The 17,256-nt window shown below is 41.0% G+C and overlaps 2 protein-coding genes across 3 annotated transcripts; one reads left to right on the top strand and one right to left on the bottom strand.

The window, feature by feature from the left end:
• Positions 1-1,362: 1,362 nt before the first annotated feature.
• On the bottom strand, positions 1,363-9,723 carry cmpk1 (cytidine/uridine monophosphate kinase 1). Of its 2 annotated transcripts, none has more exons than XM_088429489.1 (6): positions 9,446-9,723; positions 7,158-7,304; positions 6,102-6,254; positions 5,941-6,017; positions 5,749-5,845; positions 1,363-2,105 (listed from the first exon to the last, which is right to left on the bottom strand). In XM_088429489.1, the coding sequence occupies exons 1-6, from the start codon at positions 9,587-9,589 to the stop codon at positions 2,064-2,066; spliced, it is 660 nt and encodes a 219-aa protein (XP_088285615.1). In that variant the 5' UTR covers positions 9,590-9,723; the 3' UTR covers positions 1,363-2,063. The 2 variants fall into 2 exon arrangements, with proteins under 2 accessions (XP_088285615.1, XP_088285616.1); XM_088429490.1 differs by lacking the exon at positions 1,363-2,105 and adding an exon at positions 2,127-4,328 and having other exon boundaries at positions 5,745-5,845.
• A 70-nt stretch (positions 9,724-9,793) lies between these two features.
• fam78ba (family with sequence similarity 78 member Ba) lies at positions 9,794-17,119 on the top strand. The gene is made up of 3 exons (XM_088430138.1): positions 9,794-10,877; positions 12,269-12,548; positions 14,677-17,119. Exons 1-3 carry the CDS (start codon positions 10,510-10,512, stop codon positions 14,917-14,919), a joined length of 891 nt encoding a protein of 296 aa, XP_088286264.1. The 5' UTR covers positions 9,794-10,509; the 3' UTR covers positions 14,920-17,119.
• Positions 17,120-17,256: the final 137 nt, after the last annotated feature.

Genomic DNA, 17,256 nt, shown 5'->3' with positions numbered 1-17,256 from the left:
AATATGTTCAAATGAAATCAGTCATTGGACAGCAGGTATACGACGGAATTCAGATATGGGGAACTGGAATAATTTTAGACAACATTAATGCATCGTATGGGGTGGCTCGGTGGAGCACAGGTTAGCACGCCCGTCTCACAGTTAAGGGATCCACGTTTGAATCCAGTTGGCTTCTTGTGTGGAGTTTGCGTGCTTTCCCGAGCCCGTGTGGATCTTTCTGGGCACTCCGGCTTCCTCCCACACTCCAAAATCACACATGGCAGATGAATTGGACATAGTAAATTGTTCTTAGGTGTGATTGGGTGGGTGAACGGTTGTTCATCTCTGTGTGCCCTGCAATTGGCCGGCCAGTTCAGGGTGTTCCCTGCCTACTGCAGAGTCAGCTAGGATAGGCACCAGCAAGCCTGTGACCCTTGTGAGGATAAGCGACTTTAGAAAATGGATGGATGGATCACGTATCTGTTTCAATTGATGTATTAAATAGTTGTCTAGCAATTTAATTCATATTACCTACGATAAGCATAACAGCCAACTGCCCCAAACGACAAAAAACGGCGCAAAACTATTGTGCCCATGAGCCATTATCAACTCGATGTCTTTGCAGCAAAATGCCAATGAATTTTCAAGCACTCACGGGAACACCTCCACTACTTCACCTTGACTTTGATTGTTTTTCTTCAGGGGTGGTGGTTTCTTTGTCAAATTAGAATCATATAATTGGTTGAGAGATAGTTTGTGTATACAATATCCAGTCAGAATGATTGTTTAAACAACCGTAACAAAAAACTGTTTTCCATTTTGATGGAAAACATGAGATGCTAACAGCTATCACTACTTGTAATATTGCGACCAGCAGATTACAACTAGAAACAAACAAACAAAAAAAGGGCAAGGATATGATTGAGGCTTTGACTTACCTGGTTGTGTTTAATGCAACTGATTTACTTGTGTGTTACTCAAGATCCATCCATCAATCCACCTTCTGTAGCCGCTTATCTTGATTGGGGTCGCAGGCCTGCTGGTGCTTATCCCAGTCTATGGGCCGTAGGCAGGGGACACCCTGAGCTGGTTGCCGGCCGATTGCAGGGCACACAGAGACGAACAACCATTCACGCAGCCAATCAATTCACTTTCCATGTATGTTTTTGGATGGTGGAAGACAGCCGGAGAGCCCGGAGCGGGCTCTGGGTGAACATGCAAACTCCACACTGGAAGGCTGGAACAAGGTGGATTTGAACTCGGGTCCCTCAACTGTGAGGCAGACGTGCTAACCACTGCATCATGGTCTTACTCAAGAGCCGCTGGCTCAAATAAATACAACTTGTTCAATCTCATGAAATACTCAATGAAAACAAGGAAGAGGAAGGTTTTCATCATAATTTTATCTTCCAGATACCGTCAAATTGCATGATTTCAGGAGGCATGGGTATGATGAAGAGCACTGGGTGGTTATGATCGTTGCAAATACTTCTTGGAGAAACAGCTCGCAGAACTAAGTACAGTACTCGCACAGCGTGTAAAGCCCTATTTGGTCAGGCCCGTTCGGCCTTGGTCTTGGCAGCGTGGTCATATCTCAGGCAACATAATTATGCATTTGAATCGCAAACTATTGCGGCTGTCTTGGATTTCTCTCGTTGATACCTTTGATGATTTGGTCTGGAAAGCGCGGCAGCTGCTGCCGTCAACTAAAAGGTAACGTCAAGACATCAGTAATAGAGTTCTGAAGCAAAGCACGTCTCCTCATTGGTAACAGGAGATTTTGTCACTGAAGACAGCGCTCCAAACTAGGATGGAAGACAATGAACATAAGCCAGTGTCTCTTCCTGTGAGTTGCTCATTATCAAGTCATCAACATTGTATACAATGACCACAAGGGGAAAAGAAAAAGAAAGAAAAACAACAGTGCATATTGTGCAAACAAAAACACGTAACTGAAAGTATGTCACATGACTGCAAATATAAATATTATGGTAATCAAGATGAATTGACAGGTGATAAAAAAGAAACTTAAAAAAAAACAAAACTTAAAATGGGGTAAAAATGAGTGCCACTGACAGCAGAAGTCAACCCTCTTTGTCTAAGATGAGTTTCACATCAGCAAAAACCTGCAAAAGAGAAACATGTCAGGCACTTGTTTTTTTTTTAAATACTTGCTTTGTAGTAGCTATTGAGTATTTTTCAATTTTGCAATAAAGTGTATTACAAAAAAATCTCAAACTATGAATTATTGATCAAATGTTATATATATATATATATATATATATATATATATATATATATATATATATACTGTATGTATACACACACACACAGATACACAGTATTAGACAAAGGGCAGAAGACTGTGGATTTACTTGTACTTAACCCTTAAGCAATCACTTTGCCTAATGTCAACTAGTTTAATACTATCAAATACTGCAAAATGGGTTAGCAAATGGCATCAATGTGGCAGTTCTACAATATTTTAAACCATGGGTGTCAAACCCAGTTTAATCGTGGACCAAATTGTACTTCTAGTTTCTGTCGGAGGGCCATTATGACTAAAGTCAAATCAATTGTAAATAAGATTGTCACCCAGAGGCCAGTAAAAACTGTTCCAAAGAAAGATTGGTAACAAAAAATGCTTGTTTCCCCCAAAACCTTTTGAAAGTTGAATACGGATTTGATATTTTAGTTATAACCTAGAAGTCATAATTAGCATTTTGTGGGCCACATAAAATGATGGGGTGGGCCGAAATTGGCCCCAGAGCCTTAAGTTTGACACAGAGAAAGTCATCCTAAAAGCTTTTTTAAACAAAGAGTACAAGTACAAATAATACGAGTTTAACGATTACTTTTGGCAAAGCCACAATTATAAACATACAATAGAACAAAACTCACACACATATACAGTGGGCCCCCGGTTTACGAGATTAATCCGTTCCGCGATTGGGATCGTAACTCGAATTTGCCGTATGGCGGGCAATCCAAACCTATGTTAATTAGCTATGGCGTGTAAAACCCCAGGAAAAAACATTAAAATGGTGTATACATATTAAAAATTGGTATCAAAGTAGTATAGTAAGTGCTCCTTATATATAATATACATGCATACAATGAAATAACATCATAAATAAAACATGTATAAAGGATTTATTTACTGACGCTTGTGACGCTTGTTATGCCCACATTCCCAAATAAGGGTAAGCCTAGGCTAGGCTAGATTAGCTTTCTTCATATTTCTTGATTATCTCCAGCTTTATTTCCAGATATATCATCTATTTACTTCTCTCTTTAACATCACTAGCAATCTTGGGACTCATGGATAACCAATTCAAGTTTGAACTAAGCACTAAAATGCATTATAAACAGGATATTGAAGGCACTCTCACACAAGATCAAGTCTTTAAGCAGCCATCTTTGTGACCCGGTGCCCCGACCAATAGCAGAGCAGCATCTTTGTGACCCCATCACGCTGACCAATAGTAGACCAATATCTTAGGGAGTCGAGAGACCGACCAATAGCAGACCTGCATCGTAGTGACGCGTTGCAGCGGAGGCAGTTTGACGCCAACAGAAAATAAGAGCAATTACCTAAAAACTCCTCAAAAGGGAGGCAAAACAAACACAACCAACGCCACAGGTCATGACAGCTGTTGATGTTAATTGTAAAGCGCGATAAATGGCTTAAAGAGGGGACAAAAAAATTCAGCATTCCACATCGTAACGTGAAAAAAACGTAGGGCGGGGACGCCATAACCTGGGGGTCCACTGTATTTATAATCCTCTGCAAAAAATGTGTCGTACCCCTGCAGCTTAGTCAATAATCACTTATAGCAGCTGTGAATCTTGTCTTTGGTATTATTTGCACGACTGTACTATGATGCCCCTGGTGGCTAAGTCACGCACACTAGGAGCTGCCTTGAATTCATCATGATGACCACATGAAGACCTCATTTTGGCTCAAAACAAAAGCTTTGTGTGGTATGTTCATATAAGGTTTATGAAGGTTAAGGTATAAGGTTTTTCACCAAATAAACATTCTTTTTTTGATTGGTCACATTTTTGTAAACCGGATCAAATGACACTTTCTTGTTTTTTTCCAACATTTGAGTGCAGGAGGGCACACGACTCCACATCACAAGTGCGCACATGCAACCACTGGACGTCAACACAAAACAAACCTCGACTTGTAAAAACCAAGGGTAGTTATCACTCAGATTTGCCTTGAGCAAACCAAAATGAAAACTGCCTTTATGTGTCAAACTCTGGACAAGCCTTGTTCTCACCAGAAAAGCTGCCAACATTCATGAGGAGTTGACAACCGACCATGACTGAAAAACCCCAGACTCATAAGCAAAGCAAAAAAAAAGGACAAAGATATTCTTTAAGAGGACTGCAGTGTGGGAAATTAACACGTTCCAGTGACACAAACTAGATGAGAAATACTTACAAGTATTGAAAAAGAAGGAAACCTGGCCTTTAATTTTCAAGCTGACTTTTGATGAAAAGTGGATGAGTGAACCCAAACTGATGAAAAGAAACCCTCATTTCAACATACAGTTGGTGCTTGACATCCAGATGCAACTCAAATGGTACCCCCAAAAAACGACTTCCGTATCAGATAATGGATATAGAGCACAAAATGCAATACGATCAGAATTTCAGGGAATGAGAGAAGTTCCCAAAAGCCTGTAAACAGGCAAACACTAAACCCTAAATAGTAGGGATGGGACAAGATCTCATGGGACAAGATCCCACAAGATTAAAACCCCACAAGATTTTCTTTTGGCTGTTTTTTGACAATGGCAATGGAGTGCTGAGAATGCCGGTTACATGACAGTAAAACATGCACCCAAACCTGGTGAGACTTTAACAAAAAAACAACAACAAAAAAACGTTACCAATATCAACAAATGTATGGGCACAAATGTTTGTATTTTGACACAAAGGTTAATACTTTTACATTAGGGTTAGGTTAGCATGCAGGTCCCGGAAACCATTCACGACAACAGCTTACTTTAGAGCGCACAACCTGTTGCTCGCGTCAGAGTCACGAGTCGCAACCCGAAGCGCATCACGTTCAAGTGCAAATTCAGGGTGCTTAAAAAAAAAAAAAAAAAAAAAGACCGATTGTGCTTGTATTTTTTTTGGTGTGTGTCGGTTGCAGCTTCTAGCATGAATTAGCTGCTAGTTAGCAGAACTCGAGCACACTATACCAGCTGGTGAGAGCAGCTGGATTACCTTTTAAGGGCAGTTTAACAGACACAAATTACTGGCTTTGATGCTGACAGCCTGAAAGTTCAACTCAGAACGTTAATTTTGTTGTAGTCCACTTAGTAAAAAGAAAACATTTTGAAAACTGGAACATTTATGTTAAGCATTATTCTACATTGCAAAGTTTGCAAAAACCTCATCTCGTAGTGGATTTTATCTCAGGAGACATCTTGTCTCATGGAATTTGTCTTATCCGATCCCTAGTAAATAGGCAAAAAAATATATATTTATTGGAATCAAATGCATATCTCTACATATTTTTTTATTCAGTTGAGGGTTTAATTTATTGTAACAGAATCAAAGCCAGAACACCAATTATGGGCAGTAGCGCAATTCCCTCTTTGACTGGCACTGGCTTCTACCAAGTCGCTGCAACTTATTTTGTGTCTCATTATGACTGACTGTAATTTTGCAACTGAGAAGTTCTTGCCTCTGCTTTAACTTGGAGTTAAGCAACACATATGTTTATCTGCAGCTCATGACTAAACCTACCTCATCCACAGATTGAGACGCATCCACACAGCGCACTTTTCCTTGCTTCTCATACAGCTCAATGATCGGTCGCGTTGACTGCAGGTACGTTTGGATTCTACGTAGGGGAAAACCATTATTAGGGTCGGACGACACCAAAAATGAATAAATAAAATAAAATTAAAAAAAAAACGAGGACAAAAACAAGTGTACCGTTTCTCTATGCTTTCCCTGTTGTCATCAGTACGCCCACTGCTCTTTCCTCGTTCTAAACATCTGTTGATACACTCCTGTGCATGAATAAGACAAGAAACACAAGGTGGTGAGTGTCATGCCCCATGCATTGGTTTCTATGCAGCATTTCCATGGCATACCTCATTACTGCACTCAAAGAAAAGCACAAACTTGACTTCTGCTTCTTTATCCATGACCTTGTTCCAACCTTGAAGGTTGTCCTCATTGCGGGGGAAACCATCTATGAGGAAGCGAAACTTTTGTCCATCTTTTTTCATGGTCTCTTCCATTGCCTTTAGAAGGATGAAATCATTTGCTTTAATGTGGCATGTTTGTTAATGGAAAAACACAAGATGGTGTTCTGTGGTCCATGCAAAATCCATCTGGCATTTGTTACAGTAACATCAAAGCTATGCTTAAAAATATGCACTACTTTTTTTTATTTGTTTGGGGTTGTTTTTTTTTGCAAAAAGGAAGCGTCTCCGTGAACCATTTGTGGTTTAAAACGGGTGGTTGTCCCAAATGTTAACACTGCTGCCCCCTTGTGGAATTAACGGCCCCATGCGCAACAGTGTGAAATCGTGACGCAGTACTGAAAACTAACTTGTACTCATTACACTGTACAGATGGTGATATTGATTTGGCCTTATCCTATTTGGCCAGAGTTTATCAATTATGTCTTTAGCATTGGCCAATAGCCTTTCAAAGTTCATGAGGGAACACTATTACATGTGGTACAGTGTTAAAAAAATTTAAAAATCCAAAGAAGTCATTACAACTCATCCATCAATCCATCCATTTTCTGTAGCCACTTATCAGGGTCGCAGGCCTGCTGATGCCCATCCCAGCTGTCTATGGGCAGTAGGCGGGGGACACTCTGAACTGGTTGCCAGCCAATCATTACGAAACGTTTCCCAACATTTTGGGCAAAAACCTTTAAAAATCAATCTAAAAGAAGACATTTTTAGCAAAGTAATGATGAAAACTAAGACAGGGTGGGTACACCCTGCACAACCTCTTATAGCTGACAGATGTTTTTTGTCATTTTGCCATTTTAAATTGAACAAATATTTATTTTTTTAAAAGGCATGCTTAACTGCATTAAACTAATACTAATTAGTAAAAAAAGACAGGCACAGTGGTGAGGAAACTTGTTGAATCTGGGATGTATGTCTCTGCCTTTCTCAATTTCTCACCTTTTTAAGTAAGTTGATGGTGATCTCCACAGGGACAATTTTGCCTTCCTTGATGAAGTTGGCAATGAGAACTCCAAACTCTGATCCCTCTCTGGCCCGTTCAGCCCTCAGCAGGTCTCCAGCAGACAGATGGGTATAGTTGTAGTTCTAAGGTACAAAACAACAGTTTTCAACATGCCTGTTTGAATCCAAAAACTCTTGCCTGTGATGTGTGGTAGTTGTGCTAGCCGGTTCGACTGCGTGATCTTGTATTTTCCACATTTAAATAAAATAGTTATTGGCTGAGGAGACAAAGTTTATTTTATTTTATTTTACATAGTTTAATCCTTTGCACACCCTGAACTTGCAGTCACATCCGGGAAAGTGCTCTTTGGACTGAATGAATAAAGCCTCTGTGTACAGCTGCCATTCAGGTCTGAAAATCATACTTGAAAACCAACAGCCAACACCCAGCAATACACTCATACACACACACACACACGGATATGCAACCACACTTAAGCAGCAATGACAGATGTGAGGGCTGCTTTGTGTTTCAAAGGAGGATTCATGAATTTAAATTCCATAACTGTTAGGCAGGTCAGTAGATGAGTGGTTAACACAATCACCTTCCTTTGAGGCGCTTGCATGCGCCCCCTGTGCTTGTGTGGGTTTCCTCCCACTCAAAAAACATCCATGTTAGCAGCTAGAAAGCCATAGACTGTAAATTGTCCTTCGGTGTGAACATGTGTGAATGGTTGTCTGTGTTTGTCAAAATGTGCCCTACCTCAACTTATGCACATTAAGCAATTGACATTGGATACACAAAGCAACACACTGAAACAGAGAAACAGCATAGTCTGCAAATGTTTTGAGGTGCCACATATGCAACTTTATCATCAGCATTTTGTTATTGATCCACAAAGAATATGCTGCAATTGTCAAGGAATGAGTGGATAGCCAGTGATATTTTACAAAAAAAAAATAAAAAAAAATGTAAAGGGTCTGATATAAAGACAACGTGGATATTTGAGAAGCTCCTTGCTCCATTCATTGACTTTCTGGATATATTTCATTGACAGGGCCATGGCACACATTGCTATTTTAGCCACAGGTACATAAGAAATGATAAATATAGTCAAGTTATCAGGGATGGGACGAGATACAAATCTCACAAGATAAGATGTCTCATGAAACTCTGAGTCCACGAGAACGAGATAAGATTTTTGACAAAATAAGTAGTAACATATTGGCCAATATAATATTTCCAGGTTTCAAAATATTAAGCATACTACAGGAAAATGAACAATCTAGTGTGCAAAAGTAAACATAAACAGCATCATGCTTTTTGATACAGGCAGAATTTTCAGCTGCAGCTGAGACAGTTGAACAAAATGGAGGCAGTTCGTGTTAGCTGAAGTCATCAAGAGTAAATATTTTTGCGAAGTTTACACGACAATAATTGCCATTGATAAAAACCTTGTTTTTGACGTAGTCCGATTTTTTTAAAGTAAATTTGAGGTGTTTCCATTGACAAAAAGGGACCAATTGAAAATCTGCAATTAGGTGAATCTGGGAATGCCAAACGGGTCCAGAAGCATTATTGAAAAACACAATATATGCTAAATACAATGCACAGTCTTGGTTTAGCACTAGTTCCCTGGATCTTGCTTTATATGCAGGAATGTCAGTTTTTGTTGTGAGAGATTATGTGGGTGGAGGTAGGGATCGACCTGCATATTAGTGGGACAAGCACTATCAGTCACAGATGAGCTATTGGCATGCAGTTGCACAAGTTATAAAAGTACTAGTTCTACCAACTCTGTGAATGGCATGTGTGGGTAAAAAGGACAAGGGCTATAGAATGGGGTGACTGAGTTTAGCCATCTCTGTGTAGGTCGATATCAGGGTGACATGGACAAGTGCATCTCATACAAACACACTGACCCTTAGACACATCTGCTATCAGCAAGTACTGATATGGTTAAAAGTATGGTCACTACTGCTAGGTTTATTTTGACCATATATGGATACTTACTCAACATATATGATTTTAGTGAGTATTAGTTCAGCGTGAAGGCTCGGCTGTTCAGAAACACTCATACTTAACGTGTAAAGCAGTCACAAACTATTCATAGTACTTTTGCCATCTTTGTTAACCAGCTAACTAGCTAGCTAGCACAGGTTGACTCTAGAGGACAACCGGAAGTCAAAGAAGCGGCGATAATACCAACTGCTTACTCGTGATTTTTTTCAGTTCACGATAAGACGTCATATGAAAATCACTCTTGCCAATTCTTGAAGTTTACCTCGACGATTTTGGCGCATTGGGTCCCTTTGCCGGCCCCAGGCCCGCCCAGCACGAACACAACCTGCGGCTTCCTCATCGCACACATCCCGTACAACAGGCTCGGTACCCTCTGGGCGACGTGATTCACAAAACGGCTGATCATAAACCAGCCACGCTGGCCCCCTACAGTGTCAAGCGGCACGTCTCGGTGAAGGGAGGGCAAAAAGAAACCCGGCTAGCGGTTGAATGCGTGTCAATGCGAATGAGAGGAACCGAAGGACACCACTTCCGCATTTAGGCTCAATGTCCAATGACAGCTTCAGAATCATGTGACGTTAGACGCGTGTTTTTTTTTTTTGTTTTTTTTTCTAAGGAAGAGGTCGGGTGACGCCACTCCCCTGGCTTTCCAGCATCAGCACCCCCAAAACCAAAAAAACGAGCGAGGCGATCGGCACCGAGGAGAAAAAAAGGATGCTCTCCCGTATCATCATCGAGAGATGGCGGTTGTTTTTTCCACATATATCTCGCCTTCGTTCATGATGCACCATTCATGTATTTTGTTAGAATGGAAGCACAGCACAGACTGCCGGGCTTGAAAATAGCGGCAGCCTCTTCTTAACGAGCCGCGTCGCCGGCCTTCTTTCGACGGACCTTTCTTCTCACTGTGAGATGCTGAGCAGGGCTTTTATCTTTTCAGGGCACTGCGTGAATGTAGGCAAACCACAGGAGTCCAAGCCCCCCACCCTGTTTCCTTTTGACGCACCTGTCAGCCCAGTCGCCGCTTGACATGACAGCAGCGAGAAGCCGGGAGCCGAGCAGCAGCAGTGGCATCGAGGAGCCTCCGATGAAAGGAGTCTCCGGACACACGACGGAGAATCTGCATCAGCATCATCGGCAGCAGCAGCCTCGGGGAGGCCGGATTGCAGTTTGTGGGGACGAGCGCCAAGGGCAGTGCGGCAGTCAGGAGGTACACCAGGGGGAGGAGGCTGCAGAGATCTGTGATACTTCCTCCCCAGTCCCTGCTGCACTCTCACCTCCACATCACCCCCAACATTTGCCCATGCAGGCCTTTACATTTGATGAATGGTGATTGGTCCTAAGGGTGAAACCTGGATGGGACTGATGTGCATGCAAGTCAGGTGTCATTTGCTCCCTTGTTTATTGCTCACTCTGCTGGTCACCTGCACTATGGGATGTATTCAAAGCATTGCGTGCAAACCCCGCATCAGACGGGAGAATATTGTGGTGTACGAGGTGTCGGCTTCAATTGACCAGTGTCCGACGATCATTGAGGAAAACTCGCCTATCGTACTTCGCTACAAGACGCCGTACTTCCGGGCCTCAGCTGGAGTTGTGATGCCGCCAGTGCCCCGGAATGAAACTTGGGTGGTGGGTTGGATCCAAGCTTGCACCCAAATGGAGTTCTACAACACGTATGGCGATATTGGCATGTAAGTGTATGGTAATTCCCATTTTTCAAAACCAATAATTTGGTGTATTTGACCCAACTTTCTGGGTCATTTTCCAAAAAAACCTCCCCAAAATTGACCTGTTTTCTATAAATGGACTCAAACCTTTGAGTCAAATTCACCTAAGGAGTAATTCTGTCCCTCATGACACAAATTGGGAGTCATTTTAACCATTCCATTATTCATCCATTGAACTATCCATGATTTTTTTTCCGCGCTTTCTGAATAGCCACAATATGGTGTCACAACCCTGGTTGAATAGGAAAGTGGTATTGTAGTAGTGAACCTGTTGTGGAAAAGAATGACCAAGAATTCATATAATTCAGGGGTTATTTTAGCAGTGGTCTGCTTTGAGAGTTCAACAGCAAGTGAGAAGAAGAATTCATACGTCAATACTTATGTTAAAAGTGTGAACTCGGTTTCTTCAAAAAAATGTGTATCCAGGAAATAGATTGTTACCTTGAGCTGTTAAAATAGTAGTACAGTGGGTTTTTGAGATACAAATGGCCAAACGTCCGTGTTTATTGAGATTCAATCATCCATTTTCATCGCACTGATATGGCCGCTGTATGGTAGCTGATGACATAACTTGCTCAACAACAACTGACAGTTTCGCAGATAGCATAAAACTATATTCCTTCAAATTAGCCTTCGTGCTGTTTATTGCCATTCTCTGATGTAGGAACTGACAAACTAGTTATAAAACAAACAGAATCATGTTGAGAGCATTTAAAGCAATCACATTCAGTACAGTAGGTTCTTCTACCTTAATGGAACTCCATAAGCACACAGGCTAACAATTAGCATATGTCGGGTGGTACTGTTACTCTATAAGCAATGTATATCTGAACACAATCTGTGCAGCAGCATATGTAGACAGACCCTATTCCAATACTCAGACATACTGTATATTCTCAATTGGAAAGCAAGGTCTACTATCACTGCCATACTGAGAAAATAAGAGAGGAACTGAGTCCCCAGTGCAATATGTCTGACTTAAACTGCTCCCATGTGGCAGAATGTGCAGCAACATTTAAAGAGAAAGTGTGCAAAAGTGGTTTAATTCTTTTAAATTGTCTTTATTATGTCATTGACACATTGTCTTTATAATTATAATTTTGTAGAGTGCTACCTCTGTCGTTAATGATCAAATTGCAAACATTTTTTGTTTATTGTGGGCACGCTAGATTCTACTTTTGAGAAATGAATTTGATACAAATAAAAATTCAGGAAGAATCTTGGTTTGAGAGAGTGTTTATGACAGGCATGACCAGTGCATTTTTTCTTGATCAAATCATCTGTAAGACATTTATTATTAAAGGTATTGTAATTTTAATGTCATTTTAAAAGATGTTCCCTGTTTTTGACATAAGGTCGAGCTGGGAACTACCGGAGCTGCGAGAAGGTCGGGTGAAGGCCATCAGCGACTCTGATGGAGTCAGTTACCCATGGTATGGAAACACCACAGAGACAGTCACCCTCACCGGTCCCACCTCCAAACCGTCCCGTCTAACAGTCAGTATGAACGACAACTTCTACCCGAGCGTGACCTGGGCCGTTCCCATCAGCAACAGTAACACGCCCATGCTAACCCACATCACCAGGGATCAGAGTTTCATCACCTGGCTGGTGGCCATGAACTCCATCACCAAGGTGAGACAAAAAAATAAGAAAATGCCACCCATCCTTCCTTTCTTCCTTAGCGCTTGACCCCATTGTTACAGGTGAGCTGATACCCATGCAAATGAACAATGTGAGCGGCAGGTTACGCCCAGATTGCTATACAAAGACAGTCAAATTTTTGATATGGAATTATTTGGTGAACAAAACAAGAGTCTTAAAAAAAATGCACATTTTCCCCAGATAATAGCTTTGCACATTTTGTGATTTTCTCATTAAAATTCATGATGTGGGTGATTCTTTATGATCTGGATTGACTTTTGTTCCAGCGATATATATTTTCCATAAGTAATAGCTTGTACTTTAGGACCCTTAATGTGTTTGAAAATGTATTCCTTTCCAAATTTTTGACTGATACTGTACTTACAGTTTATACAGTAGGGGTTTTCCGGAGTAATTGACCACTCAAGGTAGTCAAAGGCACTCACACTCAGGTCTCCCACCACATTCCGAAAACATGCACGGCAGGTATATTGAAAACTTCAAATTTCTCTTAGGTGTGAGTGAGAATGGTTTGTCTCTGTGTGCCTTGCGATTGGCTGGCAACCAGTCCAGTCCTACTGCCCCAAGATGGTTGTAATAGGCACAGACATGCCAGCGAGCCGAGTAAGGATGAACGGCTAAAAAAAAAAAAAAGTGGATGGATTCATGTCTTAAACATTTTAACCTGAAGAAGACTGTATAAAACATTGAACTGATTTGTCTTCCAAATCACATTCATATGATTAGGGAAGGGATTAAATGTTGACAGCAATATGAAAAGTGGATAACTCCCACACAGACTTTGACAATAAGAGCACAACTGGAAAAATCTGGAGCTGTGGATGTGGAGTTACACTTTACATTGCAAAAGCAAAGTCAGTTCCCAAAGTCTGTTCCCCGGGGTTATCTGCGAGCCCCTGGCATCACATCATGCTCCCCCAGGGTGACCCACTCACCCAAGTTTATGTACAGTGCATCTCGAAATTATTCACTTTCACTTTTTCTCCATTTTGTCTTGTTACAGATTCATTTCAAACTGTATTAAATTAATTTTACATCAAACCCATATACACAATACTCTATGACAGAAAAAGCTTTTCAATCAAAATTGATTTTGGACAGGAAACTAAGAAATCACATTGACATAAGTATTCACAACCTTTACTTAATACTTTGTTGATCCATTTTTGGCAGCAATTTCAGCCTCAAATCTGTTTAAATATGATGCCACAAGCTTAGCACACCTTCCTTTAGGCATTTCTGCCCATTCATCTTTGCAGTATTTAAGTTCCATCAGGTCGGATGGCAGACATCTGTGCACATATAGCAAGACTAAGAAACACACGTTGCTATTCAAGTATATGTCTTTACTCTAAATAAGCGAGTACAAAAAGATACTATATTGTCCAAATCAAAGCCACAAGCTTCAAAGGCTCGTTCCAACTCGCCTGCTGTGTGAGAGGCATGGTCCCAATGCCCGGGCACAGCCATTTTCAGGTCTCTCCAGACATGTTCAATCGGATTTAAGTCTGGGCTCTGGCTAGGCCACTCAAGCATATTCACAGAGTGGTTTTTAGGCCAATCTTTGGAGATCCTGTGTGCTTTGGGTCACATTCCTGCTGAAAAATGAACCTCCTCCCCAGTCTTGGGTCAAGCGCTCCAGGTTTTCAACCAGCGTCTCTCTGTATATTGCTGCATCAATTTGTCCTCCTAGCTGACTGGACAAAAGTTCAGTCTTTGTCTCAGACTAGAAGATTTTGTTTCTCAGGGTCTTAGAGCTGTGGAAAATTCTCAAGAATGATCAGTGGAAAAATGATGCACAGAAAGGATGCACTTAATTTTGAGCTTCATGGCAAAGGCTGTGAATATTTACTGTTTGTAGATGTGATTTCTTCGTTTTTAATGAACTCAAAATGTCCAAAAAAAATTGCATGTAGAATTTCCAGATTAAAAGTAATGTTTTATAATACAATTTAGAATGCGCGTGTAAGATGACAAAACGAAGAAGATGTGAAGCGCTGTGAAGACTTTCCAGATGCACTGTATATTGATGGCGCAAACACAGTGCATTTTAAAAGTCTGCACATCTTATTTACTGTACCTTCCTCTTCTCTTTCAGGAACGAATTGTACTGCAGACAGTGCGGTGGCGTATGCGGGTCGACATTGCAGTCGAGCCCGACATGCCGCTGGGCTCACGGGCCTCCCTGGTAGGTCGGCCCTATCAGGAGCAGCCGCACATCCTCAACTATCAGGAGCCCATCCCTCCCAACGCCCTGGGAAGGCCGAACGCCAATGACGCCCAAGTGCTAATGTGGAGGCCACGACGAGGAGCGCCACTCGTCGTCATACCGCCAAAATGAGAGATTCTCAAATCAAAGTTGTTGTTTCTTCTTGCCAAAACCGAAGTTGAGGTTGAGGAATCCGACACTGCTGCGTCAGAGTCCAATGGACATCTGCAGAGATCTGGTGTTGCATCAATTGTTGTTTGGCCAAGAGCTACAATTAGAAAGCTTTGCCAGCATTTTTACAACATGAACTCTTTTTAGGTGTATCGCCAGCGATATATGACCTCCGACAAGAACTGCATCCTGCATCTTCACGTAGATCTTATTGCATGTGATCAGTGAGCAAAAGAGACATTGAAAAGATTTAAGACTCGTATTTGTTTTGTATTCCTTAATTCGTTTGTGATCAAGACATCGCATCAGCCAAAAACAAAGTGCAGGCTGATGATACCTCCTTAGTGCCAATAAAGGCCTTCATCAGCACACTCATTACCGGAGTTAAAGAATGTATTCAGATGATTTAAGACACATAAGTATTATATTACCGTTTTTAGTTGAGATCATGACTATTATTGCAACAAGTCATATAAAAGTGTAATTACATACGGAAAATACATCTACTGCAGTTTATAGCACAATGAATTCATTGAGAAAACATTTCAATTCCAACTGTACCGGCTGCTGCCAATTTGAGAATGTTATAGGAGTGATAGGAATTACACAAGAACCTTGTCAGAATGCTAATTTTAAATCAAAGAGTAATTGCGCATCATATTTCTTACATCTGAAATGAGATTAAATTGCTGAGTTAGTGAATGTGGGTCTAATCAGGCCATCTCGTCATACAAAGACATTGTTATATACATTATATACATTGTATATATATTTCCAGACAATCAGGGAATCTGACTATTCTCCTGTTACTTCAGAGTGGAATTATGTAAACCAGAACATAATTTGACAATGATAAAATCATTGTTTATACATGGTAAAGTAGCTGTGTAGCCGTCTTTTTTGTGTGGGTAATCGCCAATGAGAGCCTTCTCGCGTCACGGTTCTGGTCCGGTTCATGCCGAGCTCCGTCCACGGCTCTGCCTGGCAATCCACAAGCAAGTCACACGGTTTATACTCCATCTGTGCTTCTCTCCGGGTTCATGTCTCATCTTTCCATCTGCCTTCTTTCGCACTTGTCCGTCCGCCGCAGTACACAAACACGTACACGCACTACCTCCATTCCAAACTGCTCATTTGCTCTGAAGGCCACAACTATGCAAAGGTTGTCTGAGTGTCTAAACAAACAACAAGGAAAAAAATGGAATAATATCAGTTTCACTTCTGTTATCATCTTTAGTTATTTGTAAGGGTGTTTGTTGAATAAAATGTCCATTACAATCATGTAAATATTCAAAAGATGCTCTGGCAGGTTTCATTGATTCACCACGTATCGTGTGTTGCTGCACCGCGACTCATTCAGCAACATTTGTCTGTTGCTATAGAGACTGGTACGGGTTTCTCAGAGTGCTGTGGAACCAAAAAAAAAAAAAAAAAAATCAAAGTATTCTTCGATGTGCGTGTGTGTATGTGTGCTTTTGTATGAAAGAGCGTGCTTTTGTATGACAGAGAGCGAGTGCGCACAAGTGCATAGGTCCAATGTCCATTTCTATTTGAAGTGTCAAGGCTAAGCTCCGTAAGCACCTACTGTATCAAGTGAAAATCAAAATCTCATCCATCTATCCATTTTACCATTCATTAACTGCTATGCCAATGGCAAAAATGTCTTACAAATAAAGACTTTTATCAACAAGTCTGTCAAATTTAAATAAATAAGAAAATTCCAAGTGTATAAAGCAAGGCTTCAGAATCATGGAAAATTAAGCCATTTTCTCAGATACCGTCGGCCAATCAAATAAATACATCTAGTACGAAAAATTACACCGACATATCTCTCTACATGTTTGACGTGTGAAAATGTCTGTATTAAACTTCCATCAAGAGGCTTTTCCATACCACAACAGGAGGTGCTAGCCATCAGCTAGCTCAATTAGCTAACTAACGGGCTCGGTATTGCCACAAATGTGCACGCTCGCTCGATTTTATGTTGCTGCTTATAACCACAAATCGCAGACACTTCAGATAAAGCTAATCGTTTATTAAACCTGACAACACATGTTACTCAGTCAGCCACTCACACAATATTACAGACATTTGAGCACACATATCCCACTAGCTATTACTGTTAGAACATACTGTAGGCTGAGTAACAAAAATATAAAAACCCTTTGGAATGCAAACAAGTACATCAAGAAGGTCTGTAGATGATGGCATCCAGGGAAGATTGCACGCATATATCGCTAGCTAACTGCACACTGGAGGTGTCAAACGTTCACATGATGTCATAACGGAGGAAAACAC

This window comes from Hippichthys cyanospilos, chromosome 12, assembly GCF_059441005.1.
Source record: "Hippichthys cyanospilos isolate Australia breed blue-spotted pipefish chromosome 12, RoL_Hcya_1.0, whole genome shotgun sequence".
Classification (NCBI taxonomy): domain Eukaryota; kingdom Metazoa; phylum Chordata; class Actinopteri; order Syngnathiformes; family Syngnathidae; genus Hippichthys; species Hippichthys cyanospilos.
This window is presented reverse-complemented; position numbering and strand designations above follow the sequence as displayed.

What these genes read in the sequence shown, in the direction of transcription:
- cmpk1 (XM_088429490.1), bottom strand. Translation starts at nt 9,589, where the DNA reads ATGATCAGCCGTTTTGTGAATCACGTCGCCCAGAGGGTACCGAGCCTG. An exon ending in CCATCAACTTACTTAAAAAG is followed by an intron (nt 6,255 to 7,157) that starts GTGAGAAATTGA and finishes ATCCTTCTAAAG; the next exon opens with GCAATGGAAGAGACCATGAA. An exon ending in TCAATCTGTGGATGAGGTAG is followed by an intron (nt 4,329 to 5,744) that starts GTTTAGTCATGA and finishes TTTGCTTATGAG; the next exon opens with TCTGGGGTTTTTCAGTCATG.
- fam78ba (XM_088430138.1), top strand. Translation starts at nt 10,510, where the DNA reads ATGGTGATTGGTCCTAAGGGTGAAACCTGGATGGGACTGATGTGCATG. An exon ending in ACGTATGGCGATATTGGCAT is followed by an intron (nt 10,878 to 12,268) that starts GTAAGTGTATGG and finishes TTTTGACATAAG; the next exon opens with GTCGAGCTGGGAACTACCGG. An exon ending in CCATGAACTCCATCACCAAG is followed by an intron (nt 12,549 to 14,676) that starts GTGAGACAAAAA and finishes CTTCTCTTTCAG; the next exon opens with GAACGAATTGTACTGCAGAC.